The sequence below is a fragment of the Drosophila persimilis genome, unplaced genomic scaffold (genome assembly GCF_003286085.1).
Source record: "Drosophila persimilis strain 14011-0111.01,24,50 unplaced genomic scaffold, DperRS2 tig00000000-arrow-pilon, whole genome shotgun sequence".
NCBI classification, from domain to species: Eukaryota; Metazoa; Arthropoda; class Insecta; order Diptera; family Drosophilidae; genus Drosophila; species Drosophila persimilis.
In genome coordinates, this window is record NW_020825288.1 from 12,741,766 (window position 1) to 12,765,394 (window position 23,629).

The 23,629-nt window shown below is 43.0% G+C and overlaps 1 protein-coding gene across 2 annotated transcripts in view; it reads left to right on the forward strand.

The window, feature by feature from the left end:
• The window catches only part of LOC6588588 (phosphofurin acidic cluster sorting protein 2), a 35,508-nt gene that overhangs the window by 3,172 nt on the left and 8,707 nt on the right, over window positions 1–23,629 (forward strand). For both annotated transcript variants that reach the window (XM_002013429.2, XM_026985385.1), the window contains exons 2-3: window positions 16,408–16,725; window positions 16,800–17,047. In XM_002013429.2, coding sequence (XP_002013465.2) covers window positions 16,408–16,725; window positions 16,800–17,047 — 566 coding nt within the window. The remainder of the gene's footprint in view (window positions 1–16,407; window positions 16,726–16,799; window positions 17,048–23,629) is intronic.

Below are 23,629 nucleotides of genomic sequence, written 5' to 3' on the forward strand. Positions count from 1 at the left end.
ACACTCCAGATGGAACCCATCCCACACTCGACTCTCTCTACCACCAGGAGACCCTCCACTCCAGAGACCAGATTCAAGAGGCCGTCTTCGCGTCCGCGTCTACGTCTCTGTCCCCGCATCTGACCAATGCCTAGACGACGTACTTTGTATGCTAATAAATTGCACTTTTATGAACAGCTTTCGATGGGTGAGGAGGGGACGCACTATCTTGCGAGGTAGGGAGCTGGGTCCCAACGATTTATGCAGCTCTCCGACATCCGTTGCTCGTTTCGGACGTCTGCCTCGTTGGCAATGGCTTTGGCTTTGGCTTTGGCTTTGGCTTTGGCTCTTGCCCAGAGAGCGGAAGTTTTCAGCAAGTTTGCCGCTGCTTGTTCCCCATGCTGTTGTTGCCGCACTCCACTTTCGGTGGCAGGTTGGCGGACAAGTCAACAAACTTGACGTTGACATGGCTCTCGGACCACGATGTTGGTTTTGCTGGATCCGCCGCCTTCGTGTTGGACTTTTGTGCAAACAAAATGGAAAATCCGTGCACTGGCTGCACCACTGCATGAGTCAATGCTCTGGACAGAAGCGACTCCTGCCACAGGAGGAGAAGCAACCAGCAGACAGCAGACAACAAAGTCTTTGTTGTCGCGGAAATGGTTTTTGCTTTTGTTTTGTGCCTTGGCCCAGCGGCTGATTAGAAATTGAGGATTGAAGGGGTTCGAACTTTAAATTACTTGATTTCATTGGATGAAAAGAGGAAGCTCTTAAGGCTCTTTAAAGCCAGATCCCTTCTTAAATCGAACCGCAAGCTAATGAGCACATGTCTGTCTCTGTTTAGAGAAACCATAGATGCTGCCTCGAAAGTGTTACAAACTTCCATCTCCCTCTCTCTCTCTCTCCAACACAGCGTTCTTCTAGACACCATCTGCTGAGAGGCTTTCCATTTCGCGGCATTTTCCCGGCATTCCCCCCCCCATGACTCCAATCCCTAATGACCAAGTCGAAGAGATTTGCCAGATGTTTGGTACAGCATTAACACCCCATCCACAGCGGGAGATCGCGGCTAATGCGCTTGGGAGGCGGCAACTCTGGCCACTCCTCAAAAAAAACTTCCACTGCCGGGCTTCTGGTTACAGAAGCGGCGGAGAATTTTTCTTGGAGCAGGGTATTTGGGTCAGGCGGCAAATGCAACAGGAAATCGATTGATTTTTCGAGGTTTCGACTTCGTTTTGAGGTTTTGGGTTTCAGCTTTGGGGCTCAGACATTTGACCGCTGACTTGACCACACTTTCCCTTCTCTCTCGCTTTTTGTTTTGGTTTTCCGCGTTGTAAAGGGGGACCCTTTCCATTGGGGGTTTTCCCGTCGGCCATGAATCATCGTGGTCATGGCCAAAAGGCGACGTAAATTGGCAATCTCTAGGAGGCAGGAGCATCACAGAAATATAAAGTAAAATCCCATTAAAAACGGACTGGCAAAATCAATTTGCGAGGCAATCAGCATAAATTTTGTGTACCCTGTAGGGGAGCAGGCGAGGGCCAAAAAGTGGGCCGATATGACGGCGAATCATTTCCGATTTTCGATTACTAAATGTTTCTTAGCGATTCCTTACCGTTGAACTGGTGTGAACCGATTTATAACCTTTTAAAAACCCAAATTTGAACATCTAAGTTCTACAGGGTATCATTTATTCTGTGCTTTCTACTCTCTTAGGAAAAAAAAATTTCTCCATCGGCAGTGGAGTGAAAATTTCATGTGACAACAAAAAAAACAATTAAATTTTGCACTTCAATGCGGAAAAATAGTGAAAAAGAAATGAAAAAGGAATTCAATTTGTCACATGCAAAAAAGAAACAACACATAAATGGGGAAAAAAGATACAGATAGATTGGCAATAGATACACTCGCGTGTGATGCTGATGATGCTCCCCAGATATTGTTTTGTGGGAGTCGAACAACAAACCAAACCGAACCGAGAGAAAAATACCGAAAAAAGTTCAAGGCCAACACTCGGCGTGGCAACAAAACGCACGCGCCCAAAAGAGTCAACAAAAAAGCAATAGAGGAAAACTAATTTGAGAGTCGATTGTGTCTATACCCTTTTGACATGTATCCAACAGAGTATTCCCTTGAATATATCATACAAAAGTCGGTTTATAATCGTAATGCCCGATTAGAAGGTGGAAAAACAGAGAACAGCCGCCGCCGGCGTCGTTTGTCGCGCTATAAATTCTACTTATAGATACAGATGCAGAGACAGATACAGATAGATCCCCCGCTCTCGCAGCCGCCACACAGCCCTTCGACACTCTAATCGCCAACAGCTGTGCCGATCCGCAGATACAAATTGTATCTGCGAAATACCCCATACTCGTACATACATACATATGTCACCGTCAATTCTTATTTTTCTTGCGCGCTGTTTAAATATCATTCGCGGCAGTTTATAAATTACACAAAAATATGTATGTTGTTTCCCTGTCACCAAAAATACCACAAATAGGAAGCAGAAAAAGAAAAAGAGCTCTCTAGGGAGAGAATCGACCCACATTTACACCCGTTTAACTAGAGGCCATATCGCCAGACAGTCCATCAATCAATCGGAGAGCCGGACAACCGCCGATAGATCCAGGAAGAACCGAAGCTATAGCTGCCACCCTTGACAAGATAGAGATACAAACAGAAACAAAACAATCTCTTTTTGTTTTCATGTAGTAAAAATAAATCGAAGCGCACGAACATCGGCGGAACCTATCCCAAGTGCATTTTTATTGCGTTCGCTCTCTGGCCATAAAAACATTAATCGTTCGCGAGTAAATGGTCGGCAAATGCAATTCAATTTTCAGGTAACCGCAAGATTTAACAACTGCACAAACATCGTGGCAAAACAGCGGGAGGGGGGGATACCAGATAATCGTTGCGACGGTACGACGGGTACCAGGTGGATTGTCGATAGGACGAGGATTTTAGGGCCCACATTCACGATTTGTTTGTCGCCAGCAAAAGATAAACCGAACAAATTGTTTGCCAAATGCTTTTCAAATGGATATAAAAACCGAGGGCCCCCAAAGGGTGAAACAATCTGATACTAGAGTGAGGCACGCTATCGTATCGCCTTTATAGAGAGGTACTGAAAGAGGACTCTTATAAAGTAAGGCCCCCCTTCTAAGAACTCCGAGAATCGAATAGTATGAGATAATACAAATAAAATACAATCTAATCGTAATGCTACAATCTCTCCACCCATGAAAGACAATTGTTTAACCGATTAGATAGAGGCTTTCATTATTTAATATCTGAACAACACTCTCTCCTCTCAACATCGGTGCGAGATACTCGTGGAAAGAGGGTGTGGCAATATCGATTAAATGTGAAGTAAACGATTGGGGAATCATCATTGGGGGACTTGAATGTTCGGTAATTTCACTAAAGAATCGATTTATCAAATATATTTTCATACAATTTAAATGACAAGCATTTTGTGTTTAAATAAAACCTGTTTATAATTGCTGTTTAGATACGCCGATAAATGGTAGATTTTTCTTTTTATCGATTGTGATACTTTATATTCCACTCTGCGTTTAATAACATTGCAATTTTTGCACATTTTGTATATTTATGATTGCCATATTCATTTTCGATTTCATTATCAATCCATTAATTCTAAAAATAGTCGGCTTTGAGGCTCCTCTAGTACAAAATGGTAAAAAATCGAAGATGTTATCGAAAAGTGCTGATTAAATGAGCGAGTGGTTATAACAGCATTGATTAGACAGAATATATGTTTAGGGCATTAGTTTTCGAGTGAATTTCCATATACAAACGATCTACCGAATGAAGTAATCCCCCGATTTGTATTCCCAGAGGCAGATCCATTGAGGGAGCCAACATTTGATTGAATAACAAACAACAAACGACGAACGACAGCAAATGCAAATGAAAATGCAAAACATATTGATTAAGACAAAAGTGTAAATTGATCAAAGTGACGCCCGATAAATGATAATCGTATCGGAAGCGACTCCTCCAATTCCATGGCCCATTTCCATGACTCATTGCACAGACATTTCGCGAAGAAAGCCACGTAAACCATTTGAAAGTGAAAGGTTCGCTGTTCTCGCTGTTGGCCCCCAAAATGTAAAACAATTCGCTGCCAGAAATGGAAGAAACGTTTGGCCCCCACGACAATTACGGAACTGGAGCGAGCGGCCAACTCTTTGGCGCAGAGAGGAGAGCGATTGCCGTTCGGCTGTTCAGCGGTTGAGTGTTGCCCCAAAAAGCCACAGAGCCGCTCACTGACAGAAAGACTCGCCCCCGATGCTAGATGGATTTTCATTAATATATAACAAAAAAAAAAAAAAAAAAAAAAAAAAAACGTAAACGAGTACGAATAGTTTTTAGTTTTAGCAGAACTTTGGCTAAAAAGGAGGAAAGCGGTTAAGAGCGCGCGGCGGCCCTGCCTCTGCCTCCCACTTGACACAGTTTTTGTGGTTGCGAGAGAGAGAGGGGGAGGGGAGAGGCAGCAGCAGGCTTTGTGGTTCGTGGTCTGATGTGCGTAGGACTGGCTGTGCCTATAGCTGTAGATTCTGTGGCATGCAACAACTCTGGAGATTGTGGCTGCGGCTTTAGTCGAGGCACTCGATTCCATCGTTTGCCAGCCCGAAGTACTGGGATTTGCGTAATCTTCTTTAGAATATTTCCGTAATTAAAAGTCAAAAGATTCCTTTGGGAATGGGAAGGTCTTAAAAGATTAAGCGAATCATTTGAAGCTGGAATGTTCCAAGTTCGGCAATAAGGCAGCCAATTCTTGCTTCGGTGCTCCATAAATTATTTGAAAATGATTCAGTGGTTTGCTTCGTGGTGAAATGTACGCTGATACGAGGATTACCATCATGACCATACCCTTACGTACCTCAGAAAGAGAATTTCCTGATAAGAATGGGGTACTCGCGTATCAACTGCAGGTCGAAAGTCCATTCGTGAGTCAATCCACCCTTCGTTGGCCCCCAAAACGCTCTCCGTCTTTCTTTTCTTCGATGAGAAATCAAATGGAAATCTATTTTGGTTTTGAACCATAAAACACAGAAAAAAAAAGGAAAAAAATGGAAAATATTTGAGGAATGCTCCTCGGTTTCGTGTGGCGGCTGCAAGAATATAAACAAAAGGCTTTCATTGTTTATTCCACATGCATACCCATTCCCCCTTCCGATCTGTATAAATATCTGTGGTATCCATGTCTTTGCTTGTGTCTATCTGTATCTGTATCTGTATATTTCACTTGCAGTCTAAACAATGGCTATGTTATTCATAAAGTCGAAGCACGACGACGCCCTAACAGATCATAATTTTTGGCTTTATGGCCATTAAATACGGTCGTGTTTTTTCTGTGGAATACAGAGAATACATTAGCGGTATTCAGAGAATCGTTGGAAAATGTTTGGAGAAATGTTCCGGCCTTCTCTGGAACTTTAGATTTTCTATGAAATCATTCACTGAATCGAATATTTTCGATGAATATTTCGATCAAATATTGAAATAAAAATATTTCAATTTGTATTTATCGATTTTAATTTTATTTATAATGCACGATGCGTTATCGATTACTATTGAATTATAACGATATCGATAAAAGATGAGAGTTTTGCCGATTTGGACTTAGAAAGATTTAATTCAATTTTTCCTCATATTTATCGATTAATTAACGTTTTTTAATATTTGCTGTCTAAATTTGAATAAAACTCATAAAGTTTTAAGATTTATTGAATCCAATGTGTTATCTTATCTTTTAAGAATCGATTTTTAGTGGGGAAATGTGCCACACACTGTTTATATTTGCCAAAGGAAAATGCAATTAAAATGTGAGAAATGGGCGGCCAAGAAGAGGCGTTTGGGAGCCCATTCATCCTGCTGTGGAGGCCAATTGGACCCCACGCAGTGCCTCCGAATGATATATATGGGATCGAGTGCGGAGGAGGAGGAGGAGGAGGAGGAGGAAGTGGGAGCCAAAACCTGAAAAGTGTCAGTCCGATAGTTAATTTTATGGCATTGCTTTACACTTCTCTGTCTCTCTGTATCTCTCTATATCTCTGTCCACTGTCCAGCACTCCAGCAGCGAACACTTTAAGATTCTCTGTCGTCTCTGGGGTTCTGGGGTGCGGTTCAGGCCATTAACTCAACATGGGGCCCGCCCCCCCATCATCGTGGTTGCCGTTGTCTTCGTTCTCTTTGTTTTTCCTGTTGCTGTTGCTAGTTGGGAAAAACTCTTGCCTTAAACCCTAAACCCACCTTCATGCCACGCCCTTACTTGTGTTTACCTTTTCCCTCTATACATTTTTTTTTATTTTTTTTGGATTTATGTCAGTTTTTGCCTGATAAAAGGTATTGATTCTTGGATTAAGGGGATACACACAATCATGGAATGGGAAATTATTCATGACAGTCTTTTGAGGGAATGTTTTTAGTCTTTCGTGCCGATATTAATAAAATATCGCCTGTAAGCGATCCCTTAAAAGGAGGACTTAACCATACCTGACTATCCTGCCTCTTCTCCACCTTTCCCAGTGCGGCTTAGCAGTAAAGGCCGCTTTCACCAGAAAAAGCTGAACTTTTAATCGTTAAAATTTCATTTTGTTCAATTTGTTGCCATCTTTTGCATGACTTTTCCAATTATTTCTTTCTAAGAATTTTCCAGTTTCCCCTCCTTATTTCATTGCCTGCCGCCTGCATCTCAAAGGATGACACATCCCCCCCACGATGTGCCATTGATGGAACAAGCGCTTCAATCGGCTTATGGCATCAATACGTTTTATGCAATCAATCGAATGGCATTCACACAAATTGCTTTTCTAAGCCATGAAGTGGAAGTCAGAGAAGGCAGAGAGCCTCAGAGCCGCCGAGACAGAAGCCGCATCAGTGCCTTGAAGTTGTGAGGGCGGATCGTATCGTATCGTATCGGGTCGGGGGGGACGGGTCGGGTCATATGATATATGGGTCATTAACGAATTGTTCAGCGACTTGGAATACGAAACGAACGAAAAATAATAATAAATATTAAGCAAAAATAATAACAAAATAAGAAGAGACATGACAGAAGAGGGAATACGTTCGTATCCACCGGATTACTCATCCAAATACACGTAGAAACCGCGTAGATCACTCAATTGAAACGATATATATTTCATTAAATATTGAAACAAGTAAATGTGTGAATCATCGGAACATTGCGAGTGGGAGCCGGAAGCGGCAGCTGATTAGGCCACACTTTTATGGATGGATGGTGTTGTATGTAGCAGCTAATTACCTACGTGTACAGTACTACCTCCTCCACAAGGGCCACGTGTCATATACACTCTCCGCTCCTTCAATTATGAGGGCAAAACAATGCCAAATGAAATGGAATAATACTTTTTATGGGTGCTTGGGTTTATTGAGGGGCCAATAAGTGAAACGTTTCCGGGAAATGTGCGAATGGATTACCCGGAACTTCCTTATAGACGCGCAATCGAATAACGTCAAAAAAACAGTTGGTAAATGATGGATTTCTTTACTTGAATGAGGTCTGAACGGAAGATTAGCTGAAAATGTTTTGGAACATCCTCAGGGACTTCTCTGCCTATCCTAATGGTTGGCTCTTCAGTGAGGATATTGTAGCCCAACCTCTCCACAGAAAATCTTTACCATTTTCTAGACCGGATGATCTTTTATCTGTAGTTGGAGCATATCTTCATCTACTTGTCATCTTCGGAGGCAGAGATGATCGTTGTACCAGGGGCAAGCGGAGTTTTGAGGCTCTTGCGAGATACCAGGATCTTTCCTTGAACTCGGGAAGGTCTTTCTTTTTGGATGTTCCCATTGATGTACAGGGTTACAAATATTGTTAAGGAATTATTTCTTTCTATCTTTCACTGTAAATGGAATGTCCCTTGTGATATTTACATGTGGGTTAATGAAGGCACTTCCCTAATTCTTATTAATTATTTTTAGATATTCTAGATCCCATTTCCCAACTCCAAAGATAGATCCCTCGATAGTATTCCCGTTGCGATTCATGAATCAATTTAATGTTCTTCCCATCTGCATATTCTACGAGTATTTTTCTATATCTCCACAAATACCACTCGAACAATGACCCTTGGGTCCTACATCAATTATATTCCCATTGCTCCCTCACATCACCCTCCCTTGCTGCCCCTGTCGAAAGGGTCCCCACTTCTGGCACTCGTGTCAGCCCCATCTGCATTCCCTTTGCCCATTTCCCACATCGACGAGGGCGAGGGGGGGCCAGACTCATGAAAGATTCAAGTGCACAAAGTGGAAAAACGCGCCAAAGGTGTGAAAATAATTAGAAAACTGCTGCCCCGCAGACACCACACCGCTGTATTCCTTGCCCTCTCGCCACTTAATTGATGTTTTTCAATATTTATTCAAAAAATAAATAAAAAATAAAATATGTAACCAATTGCTAGAGAATGGGGATAGTGGTCGGAGGTTGCCTTGGGGTACATATCCCTCTCTGAATAATTGATGGACTGTTCTGCATTCATACGATACTCCATGGGTGAATACTTCTTCGGGAAAAAGTGAATGAACTGCAGTAACCTTAAGCGGAGTAAGGAGGTGGCCAGCAACAACAGCAACTGCAGTGGCAGTGGCGGTGGCAGTGGCAGTGGCAACACTCGTAAAAATATATGGTTAATGTGGCAGAGGGAGTGGATGTGGCAGTGGGCGTGGGCCCCACCCAGTCCACCTTTCCCTGCTGCTGATGTTGTTGTTGTTTTTGTTTTGCTTGCTACTTGGTCGAATGTATCCGCAAAGTGCAATTTAGTTTGTTAATTGTTGCAAATTACCAACCGCTAGTTACATCGATTTTTCCTATACACTCGTGGAATACCCCTTACAGAATAAAAGGGTGACTGAACTCCATGGGGCGCTACGACACTGGCGGAAATGGAGAACTCTGAGATTCTAAATAGTGTTAATTTCTAAGGAATTATGTGAATTTTGGGCGGTGGGAAACAGCTGCTAAAGGTATTCCCTGAGAGCATTAGACCTCACAGACCTTCGACGGGATGCACTGAATAGATCGAATGAGTTTAAAATAATACCAGAATCCACTACCAGGAATAACAACAGCCTCGACAAAAACGCCAAGATTGAAGCACTAAAATAGTTATATTATTTCCTTAAGTATTCGAATAACAATACCCATCCGTCGTCTTCTAAAGTAGTGATGGCACTTACGAAATATCGATATCCATGCCGTTCGCTTATGGAACATTTTGAGAAGCGAATCAACGTCATTCGGTGTTCGACTGATGTACCGCTTTCGAAGGGTATCAAAGTAGTCGCAACAAGCCCTGCGAATAACCGAATTGAATGCCCAGTTATTCGAATTTGAATGGACAAGCGTTTAGGTCTCTGGGAGGCATCGCTATAGAGAGAGAGGGAGAGGGAGAGGCAGACCTGTGCCACATTCAGTGAGTGGCTGGCTCTGTTGTTGTCGTCCCCGAAACGCATTCCCATTTTCCATTTCGAATTCATTTCCATTCTCCATTCAGTCCGCCTTCAGTGGCAATAATTCCCCATTGTTCGGCCACTGTCCGTTTCCGGGCATTGTCTCCGTCCCTCTGTCAGTCTGTCGAGTACATGCGTAATTCTTGCATAAATTAACTATGTTTTTGTACAGCGAGAGAGAGCGACTAGGCTTACTCGTAAATAATTAAAGCCGCTGGCACAATGCATTCTCAAATGCATTTAGATCAATAATGCAATGAGGGGCTCCCAGTGGGTCCGGCCAGGCGGGCGCCATAGTTGCCAAAGTAATGCCTAGAGAGCTCTAACAGGCCAGACCCACCCCCTCCCTTTTGGAAGCCTCTAATTAAACGCCCACAAGGCCCACACACCCCCCAAAATGGAACCTGTTTTCGTGCTTTCAATTCATTTAAGCAAAGAGTTGGAGAGTGAGCTTCTGGTTGCGGCTACTGGCTTTCCATGAGTTATGGCTCTGAATCCTTTACTTGGGCGAACAGAACCCCATCCCGTGCAAACTGTGGATACTAAAAGGGAGACCGCGCGAATAAAAGCAACTTAAATGAAACCGTAAAAGTTGCCCATAAGTCGCGACAGAATGACATAAACTTGTTCCGATGTTGATGGCGAGCGCGTGGGGTTCATTGAAAATACCCTTTAGCTGGAGGGTAGATTACGCTGATAGTTCGTAAACACAACAACAAAACTCTAAAAACTGTATACATCCAAAGAAAGAAGTAAAATATGAATGCGTGCCTCAACAAAAACGTTTTGAATGGAGTTAAAGCTGATTCTTAAAGAAAAAGATACACAAACATAGATATCTTTAGCTGATGGGCTGACATTTCGATCAGTTTTGAAATGGCTTTTGGTTTTCGATAGTTTCCCTTCATTAAGGGTCTTCTCTTGGTATTCGCTTTAGTTCTTGGACTTGATAGCCCTAACTTTCTATTAGATCTACGGGGAAACTGTTGCTAATCTTCTCTTCAAATGTTGTTTCGTTTCTCCTTTGTTCTCTTCCTGTTGCTTATCCACGTACTATATATTTTTATTGTCTTCCTGATGTCTGGCACAATCTGTAAACCTCTTGAATCATTCCTTACATGAATGAGTCAGGCCCATTCGGGGGGCATCGGGCATTCGAGCAGGCCCTTTAGTCACTCTGTTGTTTGCCCACTCGTGCATGTAGATACGGGAATTATCGGATTCGCACTGCTTGTTGTAGTATGACAGCGATTTGGTTTGTCATCTGGCGACATCTGAACCAAGAGCTGTCCTTGGAACGGCGTCCCCTAAGCAGCAGCAACTCTCTTTGTTGTCTAGTGGCCAGAACCGATGACACTTGTCGTCGTTGCAGGAAATGCAATATGCCATTTGCATAGAGACGAAGAGAGTGAGATAGAGAGAGAGATCTATCGCCCCCGCTGTGCTGGCTATCGTTTTTGAATCGTAAACACATCATTTCATTCCACAGAAAAATGAAAGATGAATGGATGGATAGTGCACGCGAGGGTCCACCGTTGAGAGTGGCAGTTAATTTGCAAATTAGCATGTTAACAAAACAGCCAGTTATCCGTCCATCCACCCGTCCGTCCGTCCGTCCATTCATCTATTTGCCTGTTTGTCCATCTGTTTGTCTCTGGGGTGCTAACAGTCGAATCAACGAGCAGGCACTTGTCAAAATTGTGCGCCGGCGAGCAAGATCACGCAACATGGGGCAACATGAGGGGCAGAGGCAGAGGCAGAGGCAGAGGCAGAGGCAGTGTTCTTTCTGGTTTTTATTGCTGTAATTGATGTCAAAGGTAAAACTATACGATCCAAGGGGGAAGGTGGGGGGGGGGAATGTTATCTGTAATGTGTGCCACTTTTACATTGTAAAATATATTGTTTTTCTATCGAATACTTGAAAAAATCCTACAATTCTTTGTGGAACACTGCGAGCTTGTCATTGGGTAAATTACAGATGAGAAACCTTTAAGCAACATTAACATTAACAGCAACATTAATACATGTTATTTTTGTACATTATTCTTGTATTTCATCGATCGAATCTAGTAAATTTTTTATAGGATCTGATTCTGTATGCAACCAGGCAAATTCCGTAAACAGAATCAAGAGCACTTGTCAGGCAAAATATTTAAGATTTAATGATGCTCCGACCGCGAGACCAAGCGAAAGATTGCCCACAACCTCCCAACCCCCAAGCGAGGGGCTGCGTCCGGCTTCGAATCTGGGATGGGGGCTCTGGGCTCTGGGCTCTTGGGTCCGGGGTCTCGATCTGTCTGGGGATCGCATTCTTGTGTGCGTTCTCGGGGCACGTTCTCGGTTGTGTGTTTTGTGCGGGCAATGCGCCAGTGACACAGTTTCTTGCTTCCTCTTTTCCATTAATGATAGAGCCCCAGTGCTCTCTTTCTATCAATCGCTGTAGTTCTCCCCGCCCTCTCTCTATCTCTCCCTATTTTAGTTCTGCCCCACTCTCCATCTTTGTTTAGCTTCCTTTTGATTATCGGTTCGCTCATTTCTATCATTAAATGACTTTCGATGCAGAAAATAAAGAAACCTGATCGATTATTATATGTAAAAATGCATCTAGTATTTTTCTGATATTTTCTGTAAATATTTTCTTGTATTCTCTGATATTCTTATAGTATATTTCAATAATTTTTGTGGTTTTTATACTTCATAATTTTTTTTCAGCCCAGACATTTTTTTTTAGTTTTATTTTGTTGTTGAATTTTTTGTATTCTCTTAGATTTCTTGAGAGATTTCTTTTTTGTTTGTTATATATTTTCCAGACTATTTCTACTACTATATTTGGTATTTTGTAGGTATGGAATTTTATAGTATTTTCAGCTATTTTTTATATATATTTATAGCATTTTCTGATATTTTTCTAGTATTTTCTGGTATATTTATAAACATTCAGAGGAAACGATCGCTTTTAGTTGAATTTTAAATTGTATTCTTTGGAAAATCTTTTAAATTTGCCTAAAATCCAATAGGTCGGATCCCTAAATCCCGCAATCGACCTGCAAATGCAATCCAATGTTGTGCCAGTGGATTCCTCTTGTCTTTTTGGCTTTAATCTTTTTCCATACTCGTATTACGCTATAATTTTCCCTTTCATTTCATTTCGCTTCTATGGGAGTGGCAATGGAAATTGTGGTGGGAGAGAACCCTGTTCTGTGGGTCGTGTGGACGGAGGGACGGACGGACGGGACGTTTTGTTATGAAGCTTATCAAGTGCACTCCTCTCCGGCGATAGCGAGCGCTACTATTTATAGTAGTTGTTGATTAAGTAATTAATACCCCGGGGGCATTTGCCAGACCTGTCGAGTGCTTAGGTGCCGGGTAATTGCTATGATTTCCAATTAACGCTTTGTTAATTTTCCAGACGAGGTGTCTAAGGGGGCGCCAGGCAAAAAGGTGCTGAACTTTCCATGGGAGATGGGAGATGGGAGATGAGAGATGATCCTTGGGGCAGCAATTAATCGATTTCATATCATATACTCGCCTGATCATACACCATTGATGATACACCCATTGTTCGATACCTCAATTGGTCATTTACTAAAGCCGCTCCACAACAAAGAAACACATTGTTCCCGGAGGCTTGACGGTGACGACGATGACGACGATGACGGGGAGTCCATTGAACTGCCGTCGAAAGGTGGCGGCAGACGAGCCAAGGGAAAGAGGCCTGTGGGCGGAAAGGCCATCGCGGGCGAGGAGATAAAGAAAGACGCGAAAATAAAGGCACAAGAAAATACTTTCCGGCAGTCTTCGACGTGTGTCATTCACAAAAGTACAGAAAGAAATGCCACAAAAAAAACATCAGAAAAGAAATACTAATATGCGCCTAAGAGGACCGATAGGGCCAACCCAATTCTGGCCCAAACAAAAATCAAAGCTTTATTTGTTGTCTCTCTACCTTTTGGCCAGTCGAAACCCGAAAACTCAGAGCAGAGCAGAGCCCAAATCCCAAACGAAAACAGAATTCGAAGCAAGTAATGGACACACAACAAATAGGAATAGGAATCCGAGTACGAATACGATTACGATTGCGAGTACAAGAAACTGAAACGCGCCCCCTGTTTACTTTTCTGTGTTTTTTTTCTTTTAATTTTTTCTGTGCTCGATTTTGTGTAAACATTTAAAAATAAACCTCAAAAGCAATAATCAGACAACAATAAAATGTCAGCTTATTTTTAACAAACAAACCCGAAGCGAATGAAAGAAAACATGCAATGGCAGATGTCAAGTGCATGCCGTGGCATGCCACAAGCGAAAAAGAGTTGGAAACTGTTGAGTCGTGCAGCTGGTGGGTGTGGCACTACTCGCAAGTGGGGTGTTACTCGCCTAGAGATGGCAGCGTGACACCAGGAGCGCTGTTATCGATAGTGGTAGAGAGACAGGGAGACCCGGATGGGATGTGATAAATTATTATTCGATGAGTGAATTTTGCTCCAAGTTCGGTAAATATTCGAATATTTACTGATGTTCAATATGCCAATGCCTACGGATATAATTATTATTATTTAATAAATTAATCGTGAAATCCATTAGGATTAAAACAGATTTCATAGCTGTACCAATTCTTTAGCCAATGTTTTCGATTATAATGAAATTTTCAAAGAAAACATTGATATTTATCGAAATATACAAAAAATGTACCGATATTTACTGCCGATTTGTGTGACGATAACTATGTACCAAATATTTATCGGACCTATCGATGAATATACAATTTTTCGATAAATAAAAGCTACGATTCTTCGATAACAGATCTTAAATATATGTTATCTAAATTAAGCTTTTAAATATCTGTTGTAATTTCACAATTTGTATGAGTTTTAATTCATTAATTGGTACTAATTCAAAGTTTTATACAATTTTCGAATGATTATTCTTAAACTAATTTAATTTGTGTGGATTGTAGTGAGGTGCCCTTTTAAAGAGACCTCCACCTATTGTAGAACTGTTGTCGAGTCCGTCCGCCTGGTGCCGCCGGGTGCCATAATTAGTTGTGATTTGTGAATGGGGAGCCCAGCCTTGAAAGCGACTATTTTAATGGATAAAGTGTCTGGCCAGGGACCGGACAACCAAAAGCCATACATACATATGTACAGGCATATATGTATAATGCGACTACTCATGCAATATAAATATATAATAGGTGGAGCCTTGTCCTCGTCTTGTCACCCAAATCAGCCCACACCTCCCGCTCTGCCTCTCACTCTCCTCCTACCGTTCCCCCGCATTTCCCCACTGGCTTCCAGTGGTCATACAATTTGCATGATGAAACGAGACGAATGCTTTGAATTATTAATTAAGAAATTAATTGAGCGACGATGTCAATGAATCCGAGAACTTGTTCACCCACCAGAGCAGAACAACAGAGGCAGCAACAGCATTCCAGGCCTTGCGCTTCCATCGGGACGATGTCTGGGCCTGGGTGGCAGATTCAATTAGCGAGTGGCATTGTTGGAGTGTCTCTTACCCAGTCCGACTGGGGGTCCATTCCCTGCTATTCCCTGTTCCCTGTTCCCTGCCTGAATCCCAGACATTGTCCCTTGTCCCAGCGCCCCATTCCTCAGGCTGGTTATCCGCTTTGTTAGCGGCAAGATGTGGCTGAGTGGTATGGTTATTAGATGCAGCTCCATGATGAGCCCTTCCTGGCATGACCGCCTAAAGTTCTTTCAGCAAAAACTGCTTTCCAAATGCCCAAGCTCCCGAATCTCTTTCTGCGGCATTACAAGGCAGAAATTAATCAGGAAATAAATTATATCGTATGATATACTATATTTCTATAGTACATTGCATAAGCCCAAACAAGACTTGCATTATTTGTAATGCCAAAAAGAAAACAACAAAAAAGAAAGAAACCTTTTTTACTTTTTTGTTTTGTATTAGGCTTTGGGTCTCAATTTTTCATTTGTTGCTATGACAGTGCAAAAAACATTAAATCCAATTTCCTTCAAGGCTTAATTATAAACGATTTTAATGGATGTTACAGCTGGGTTTTCTCTCAAAGAGAGACACAACATTGGAAAATGGCCAAAGAGGAGAAAACTTTAATTTTACGATTAATGTCTCTGTCTCTCCTTCCCCCAAAACGTATTCCTCTCTTTGGTAGTTTTTGATTTTCATTTCGTTTTTCACATTTGGCATGCATGTCTCTGCCTCTGCCCCTCCTCTCCTCTTCCTTTCTATCTACCATTTCCTTTTGTTTTCGTTTTCCATTATTCAGCTTTTGTTTTCAGCTTGATTGCATTTTACTTTTGATTTTTTCCGTGCTTTGCGGCCTTTTCGCTGTTGCATTTTGCAGTTTGGGAAATCTCTTGGCGTTAAATTGTTTTCTCGCCATCATTTGCGATGATCGATTGCGCTCCGGTGCATTGGAAATGGGCTTTAACGAGTTTTCTTGTTATTTTCCTTTGTTCACTATTTCTATTCCACACCTCCTTTCGCCCCTTAACAAGTTGAACGACGCCTCGTGTTGCGGATGAATGATTGATTGATGGAGATCTCACAGAAACTAATTTTAGTTGGACCCCAAAGTGGATGCTTGATTTTGGCAAGCCCAATGCTTTATCTGTGGATTTCATTGATTACACAGTTATCGATTTGTTAGATGGTTATCGATTTGATTACATAGTCATCGATTTACCGATTTAATATTAATCGATTAAATATTTATTAATTGAATACAGTAAATTTATCGATAAATAATCGAGTTAGTCCCACAGTCTTCTCTAGATTGTCATCGATTTGTACTGATTATTTCGTTGCTTCCCATTTAGAAGTGAAACTAATTCTCTTATTACCGAATTTACTGGGAATATTCGTTTCAACCTTATTTACTCACCCGAAAAATTCTCGTTTCTTCTTTTGCAGACTCTGCTCGCTGACAATAACGCGTCTCTCCATTTTGACTCCGCTGCCCGGGGACACCACCTCCCTCTCGCTGGCCGTAAAGATGCAGAGCTCGAAGCGGACGCTCCGCAGCCATGAGATCCCCATTAACGGGAGCGCCCTGACGGCCTTCCAGCAGGGGAACTCCCCGATGGCTGGCGGCACAGGAGCGGCGGTGGGCGGATCATCGCCCGGGAACGTGGGCACGGGACAGGGCGTCGCTGTGCCCCTAACAGAGACCGAACTTGACTTGCACTTCAGTCTACAGTATCCGCACTTCATCAAGAGAGATGGCAACAGGTGATAGGATCTATTCAATCAATAAATGTGCCTTCTTTACCTTATATGCTTGTGTCCCTCTTTTATCCCAACAGACTGGTTATTCTGCTGCAACGCCGCAAGAAGTACAAGTCGCGCACCATTCTGGGCTACAAGACCCTGGCCGAGGGCATCATCCGCATGGACGCGGTGCTCCAGAAGTCAATGGACATGGTCATCGAGCTGACCGCCTCCGGGAAGAACGGCAGGCCGGGCACTGTCGTTGCCTGTCTGCGGGCCGAGCGTGTCTCCTCCATTCCAGTGGATCACGACAATAAGAACAACAACAGCGTCCTGCTGGCAGGTGAGTACCATAACCCAGTCCACAAAAAGCCGCCAAAGATCAGTGTAAAGTCTTCGAGGAATCCGTTTGCCAAAGTATTAAAGCTTCTATTTGCAATTCTGAGTTGAAACTGTCATCAAAATTGTTATCTATTAAAATGTGTCATAAGAAAAAGTTGATTTTATAAGTATTTCCGTTAAGGTTGGATTTTGGTTCCGAAAAAGCGCAAAAAATTCATGTATTGGATGGTAGCTCTGATGAAAGGATCTGAAGAGCTATTTTTTGCATTTGTATAACAGTTTTATTACACAGTTACGAACTTTTTATACCAGATTTTGAAAGATATTTCAGTGGTATAACATAATAGCAGATTCACAACGGTACAAAATTAGTATAACAGTATAACACAAGAATTTAAACTATGTATAACAGTTTTAAGGCATTTAATTTTTTTAATAATTGTATACCAGTGTAACATTGTTAGGAGTATAACAGTACATGTTCCCTTAGGTACGTTTACGGACCAAAAATGTGTTAAAGGATAATTAGCATTCAAATGTAGCGAATTTTGCCCTTTTGTATAACAGTTTTGTGACAATTTTATAATTTTTTTTTAGAACAGTTATGGATAGGGGATCATTTGTATAGTATTTTTATGACAGTTTTTCTCCGACAACGGATTTAAGGCACGTTTCTCGATAGTTCCTTTCCTGGATAAGATATCGAGGATTTTTATTAGATTTGTAAGGCAGTATAACACTTACCAATGGCAAAATAAGGAAAGCAAGATATCAAAAGGAAAGCTCTGAGAAAGTTCCAAAATCGATCTATCTATTAGTCGCGTTTCAATTACTCATTCCAGTGGGGTCCCGTGTCCATCCACTCCGTTGAGCATCTCTCGAGGCATCGCTAAAGAATTTATTGCCAAATCCATAAAGCGGCAATAAATAGAGCCATGAGCCATAGCCGAAGGCCCCAGAGGAATGGTCCAAGATTAGAGAAGTGCTAATGACGCACAAACTGGGCAATTAATGCCCCAAGTGGGGAATGAAGGGAAGCTACTGTGCTCCACCATCAGATGCTCCACATCATGATGGATGGGTTCTTCTTCTTGGTCTTCTCGTGGATCAGATGATGCTCCCAATTTGAGTTGATGTTTATGGTAATTGCTTGTGAAACAATACCCAAAGGGGGCTGCTCTGCCTCTGCCCGGCTGTCCCGCCATTCGGTGGCAAGTACTGCATACAACGTTCATAAGTAGTGACGTCAACAGCAGCAGCTACATTTCGTATTTATGCCATGAAATTTCCTCATGATTACAGAAAGAGAGTGAGCGAGAGCCGCCGCCACTTGGCAACAGGAAAAGCCACGACGTGGGGCAGCCGCCGCTGCTCGCAGATGATGGCAATCTAATTGAAAATATTTTTCAGCTATTTTTATATGACACAAAAGATTCTTCCGAGGCGTGAAAGGAAGGGAAATTCATTTATGAAAATAGCACAGAACTCATTTGCCAGGCTGGCTCGTGGTGTTGCCCCACCACTGCAGTGGCAACACATCGGTGTGGCAAGCAGGAGATTTAGCTGTTGAACTTTTCAACAGACAAACGGTTTTCAACAAAAAAGAGGTTGAAAGAAGTTTGCAGTCACCTGTACAGGGCCAAGGTAAAGGTCACACTCTCCCCAATCCCCAATTGCAATCTCCTCTCCCTTCGCTCCCATGTGTTTTCTCCCATTCCAATCTCCCACCCTGGCTCCTCTTTGTCTCTCCCTCTCTCGTACGTGGGGGATAAAATATGCATGACATGCAAAATGGCATTTGGCCGAGTTGTTTCCTCGCAAAATGTTGCAGTTTCTAATGGCAAATAGATCACAGGCAGCCAGAGTCTCCACCAAGCGAAGTGATGAACCAACACCAACAGCCAGCTTGTGCCGTCACGAATGAAATAAATCATCGTACCCTGGAATATGGGAAAACGAGGTGTGATATGTTTGTGGAGATATGTGTGTAATAGGCCTATAAAAACCGTGCTTTTATTGAGGAGTTGTAGTTGTAGGAAGGACACATTTCCATCAACAGAACATTTCCACTTAAATCATTTATTCATCACTTAAAACAGTTCTTAAATTTCATCGATATATCGATAAATTTATTGGAATTTAATCTCCAGTGGCGAATATTCTTTGCTCGTTTCATTCACCTTGAATGTATCTCTTTGCTTATGGGAAATTTGTACAAAATAAATGTGGATACCTTGAGCTTCGCTCCTTCTATATATTCTTATTTTTACCATTAAAGTGTTGTGAAATTCCCAAAGAAAATTCCCATAAATCCGCAAAGATGGGCATCTAATAGTCGCAATGCAAGACAGTTTTTATTTTCTTTTTGGACACATTTCACGTTGGCACATTGACTATTTTCGCCGAGGACAGAAAACCCCTTCGCTGACTCGCTGACTCGCTGACTCGCTGACTCGCGGCTGACTGCGTGCCACATCACTTCACTTCACCTACTCTGGTGACTGCCCCACTGGGTTTGACCATCAAAAGTTCATTTGTCGCGCACTTGGCGAGTGGCCAAGGAACGTGGATTTTGGCCTGCAATGCAATCCATTTGGGAGCACCCATCAGCACACAGAATGGCCAACACACAAAACAAAACACATTGGAGGTCAGCACTTGAACCCGAGAACCGGACGACAGACAGCGCGCTGAAATTACTTTGGGGTCTCGCTTTCTAATTTGCAAAAATGGAATTTAAAAAAACATAGAAAAACAGAATGAGGGGAACCGAGGGAAAAACCTTTTTACCTCAACCTCAATTTGGTTTATTGATTTTTCTCTCTTCTATGCTGGTGTCCGGCCTCCAAAAAGCTGCTGCTGCTGCTGTTGATGGCGGTCTTCAGGGATGGTCATGGAATGGTAGGTAGGAGTGGGTGTGTGTGTGTGTGTGTGTGTGTGGCAGGATGCCTGATTGCCGCAGGGGCTTATTGCTTGTTGAATATGTACGAGTATGCTCCACCACTCTTGCACTCTGCCACTCCTGGCAAGTGCCAGGCCGAGGCAGGCACCATTAGCACAGGCACTGAAACCGCGACCGCTCCTTCATCGAGTGGAGCACCGGGCGTGGCAGCCTGTTTCTGTGGGGGGGGGGGGGGGGGGGACTTTTCAAAACTGGGGGTATTCGCTCGTCTCACTTGGGTGGATTTTGCATCGAATCGCATGGGTTCCATGGCCACGCGTGGGCTGTGTATCCTAATCATCTTGTTTTCACTGCTTTTCTCGTTCTCTATAACTCTATGGAAACCAATCAATAATTACTCGCATGTGCAGTCGCTTCTTAGAAACTGCAGTCAAAGAGCGGATGGCATTCTATTGAAAACTGTGTAACAAATGAACGAGGAATCCCTAGAAAATGCTCTTTTGAATGTTTTGTAATTTCCAGGAACTTGAATTCCATTGAAATACAATTATCCTTATTAGAGCATAGCAAAAGCCTTTAAGGAGGTGAAATCATAGAAATTTATTGCATTTGAACACAAAGTTTTTTAAAATCAAATTTAAACGTTTGTTTATTAAAACTGCCTTTGAATCTGAATGACAGATAAACAGCTGTTCAACTAATTGGCAGTCACACGTCAACGTTGAAGCCCACTCTTTATCCTTCTTCTCCTTTGGTCGCTGTGCTTGCTGCTTCACCGTTATCTTCGTGTGCTTCCTTACCTTCTTCTCCTGGCTCTTCCTCTTTCGCCTTTCCTCCGACAACTTTCTGTGTGTTGTATTGCGTTGTGTAGTGTGCGACAACGACAGGAATTAAGTCATTTGTCCTCGAGTGCCAGAGATAAGCGCTGTGCGAAAATGACACAGAATTATAGAGCGAGAGAGAGGATACCCCCAACCGAATGAGAGGAAGGCTGAGTGGAGGCTGCTCTGAGGCTGTTTCTCTACCTAATGACCAGTGTTCTCTCTTTCTCTGGTGTTCTCTGCTGCCATGCCGCCCCATTGAGTGGGTTAATGGCAAAATGCGTAAATTATGTCGAGAGTATCCTCCATTCCATTGTTCATTTTTCATGAGGTTGCAAGTCCCCCCCCCTCCCGCACCGCTCTTTCTCCTGCTCCGCTCTCTGCCCCTCACGGACCCGTCATTTAATGACAAGATTCGTGTGTGCTGCCCAAGGTCGAACCAATGTACCGTACCCCTCCGCCACACTACTGTGCCACTTTTCTCTTCTCCCTGGCTTCTCTGGCTTCTCGGTTTCGGCTGGTGCGTTGTTGTTGTTCTTGTTATACCCTTGAAGAGGGCATTATTCTATTTTTGGAGGACAGAAAAGGATGAAGCATTTCCGACCTTGTAACGAATGTACAACTATATGAATATATATCCGATTAAGATCAACATCTAGGCCGTAAGAACCATGTATTTGTCTGGAAGGCACCCCACATGTACAAGAAAAACTTGTGCATGCCGAAAGATTATTCAAACCATATTCAGTATTCATATTACCAAAAATGATCGAAAATCATTAAGTCTTCAATAAAAAAACTGAAATTTTCTAAAGATATTTCAAGCAATCGGAGAAATTAGATCTAAATCGGATGTGAATATCATTGGTATGGTTATAGGATCTATGGAGCTTAGAGGGTATTCAAATCTTCGACCCCTTCCTATATGTTCTAGTGCGGTTTATCTCTGGCGGCCTCCTGCATGGATGCCGGGGGCATAAGCCACTAAATCAATGTCGCTCGCCGCTTTTCAATACGCTTTTCATTACTCATACGCAGCGCTGGCACACGAGCGGTGGAGCGTGGGATGTGTTCCGCGTGTGGAAATGAGATTGCGGTGAGGTGGGGAAAAATGTGGAGGGCCTTACCCATGACACACACATCTCTTCTGTGTGGCTGCTGGCTGTCTGCCGTCTGCTGTTTGTTTATCTCCCATGTGGGAGGCACTTTCTTCGTGGAATACTCTCCTCCCGCGGGAAAGCAGCGAGGTGTGCGCACAATATTCACTTGCCTTCCAGGAAACACACACACTGTATTCCCACTGTGCGGATATTCTCTTTCGCTGGAAAGGGCTCCGTCCGTCGGTCAATTAGAGTGCTTAAGAATTGCATGCAACCAGGAAGGGGAGCGGGTGGAGGGAGAGAGAGATCATTAAGCTGTCTGCGTGGCAAATTGTATCAGAGAAAAGAAGACTTACAAAATAATTGCTCTCAAGCAGGGAAACTTTTATTTGCTCTCTACGCTTTACTCCAAAGAGCTGGAGGAGGGGGACGCGGAGGAGCAGAGAGGGAGATAGACAGACAAATAATGCTCGATAAGAAGGAATGCAACTTCTGCTTTGGCCCCAATTAATCATCTCTCTTACGCTGTCTCTCTCTCTCTTGCGTAGTAGTTTTTTCACGGATTAAGCTGCTGTTGCACGATACGTTTGTTGCATGGCATTGTTGCACCTTCAGACGGAAATGCATCAGGTTTATTGGTTCTTCAACTTGAAATGTTATATTTTATGGGATTTTTCGGCTTTCATTCCTTTCTTCCATCCTGCCAGACTCTGCCCTCTTGTTTTCCCACTCTCCTTACTTCTCTCTACCTATTTAATCAGTCTTGTACTTGTCACTTAATGGCTTCGTGGCTGTCAAAAGTTACACTTATCCAGAGTTTACTCTGCGCCCACACTCCCGTTCACTCCCACACACCCACACACTAGTATGGTCCCTCCATGAGCACGTCCAAACACGCAAGAGAAGCTAGAGAGCTAGAGAGAGAGGCAGAGCAGCAGCAAGAATGAGAGCTAGTCACACACTCACAGCCGCAGCAGACACCGGCCGGTGGAGGAGAGCGAGAGAGAGAGAGAGAGAGAGAGTACCGTACCTGCTTTGGCTTTGGCCAAATGATAACGGCACCAAAACATGCCAGCGAATAAACAAACAAAGGAAACAGATGAGAAACGGAATGAAAACAGAATGCAAGTGGGAGTGGGAGTGGGAGTGGGAAAGTGCCGGGAGGGAGGGGCGGGTTCACACACGCGCTGTCGTTCAACAAGTGACAATCGAAAGGAGGCGCCGACGGCACAAATCTTATCGCAAAAACACTACTGAAGAGGAATCTCTGCTGCGCCACAGTTCACACGATCAACAGGAACTGAAAGCTTTCCACTAAACCAGAATGAACTATTGAGCCAGTTCCCCTTCCCCGCAATCTGAATTCCAGAATGCACTGCACACGCAGCTCTGATTGTAATCAATAAAACAAACAACACCAAACGTGAGAGGAGGGGGGGCCCACTCAGCAGTGCTTAGTGCTCCCCGCCCCTAATTCCCCCCATTTACCCAGCTTTACCTCTATCTCCTCCTCCTCCTTTTCACCCCAATCCACCCCCCCAGTGACTGGGGTCTTCCTCAATTGCCTGAATCGAAGCGTAAAAATAGCTTTGATGAGCATTTCCCATGCCTGCGAGTGAGCTTTTGACACTTGTTTAGTAATATCGAAACACTCATACATATGTACGTACAATATGTACAATAGACAAACGGTATATCCGAGGCGAGTGTCTGGTCGGGTCGACAATTTCTCATATTGATTTGAGTTACATATTTCGCTC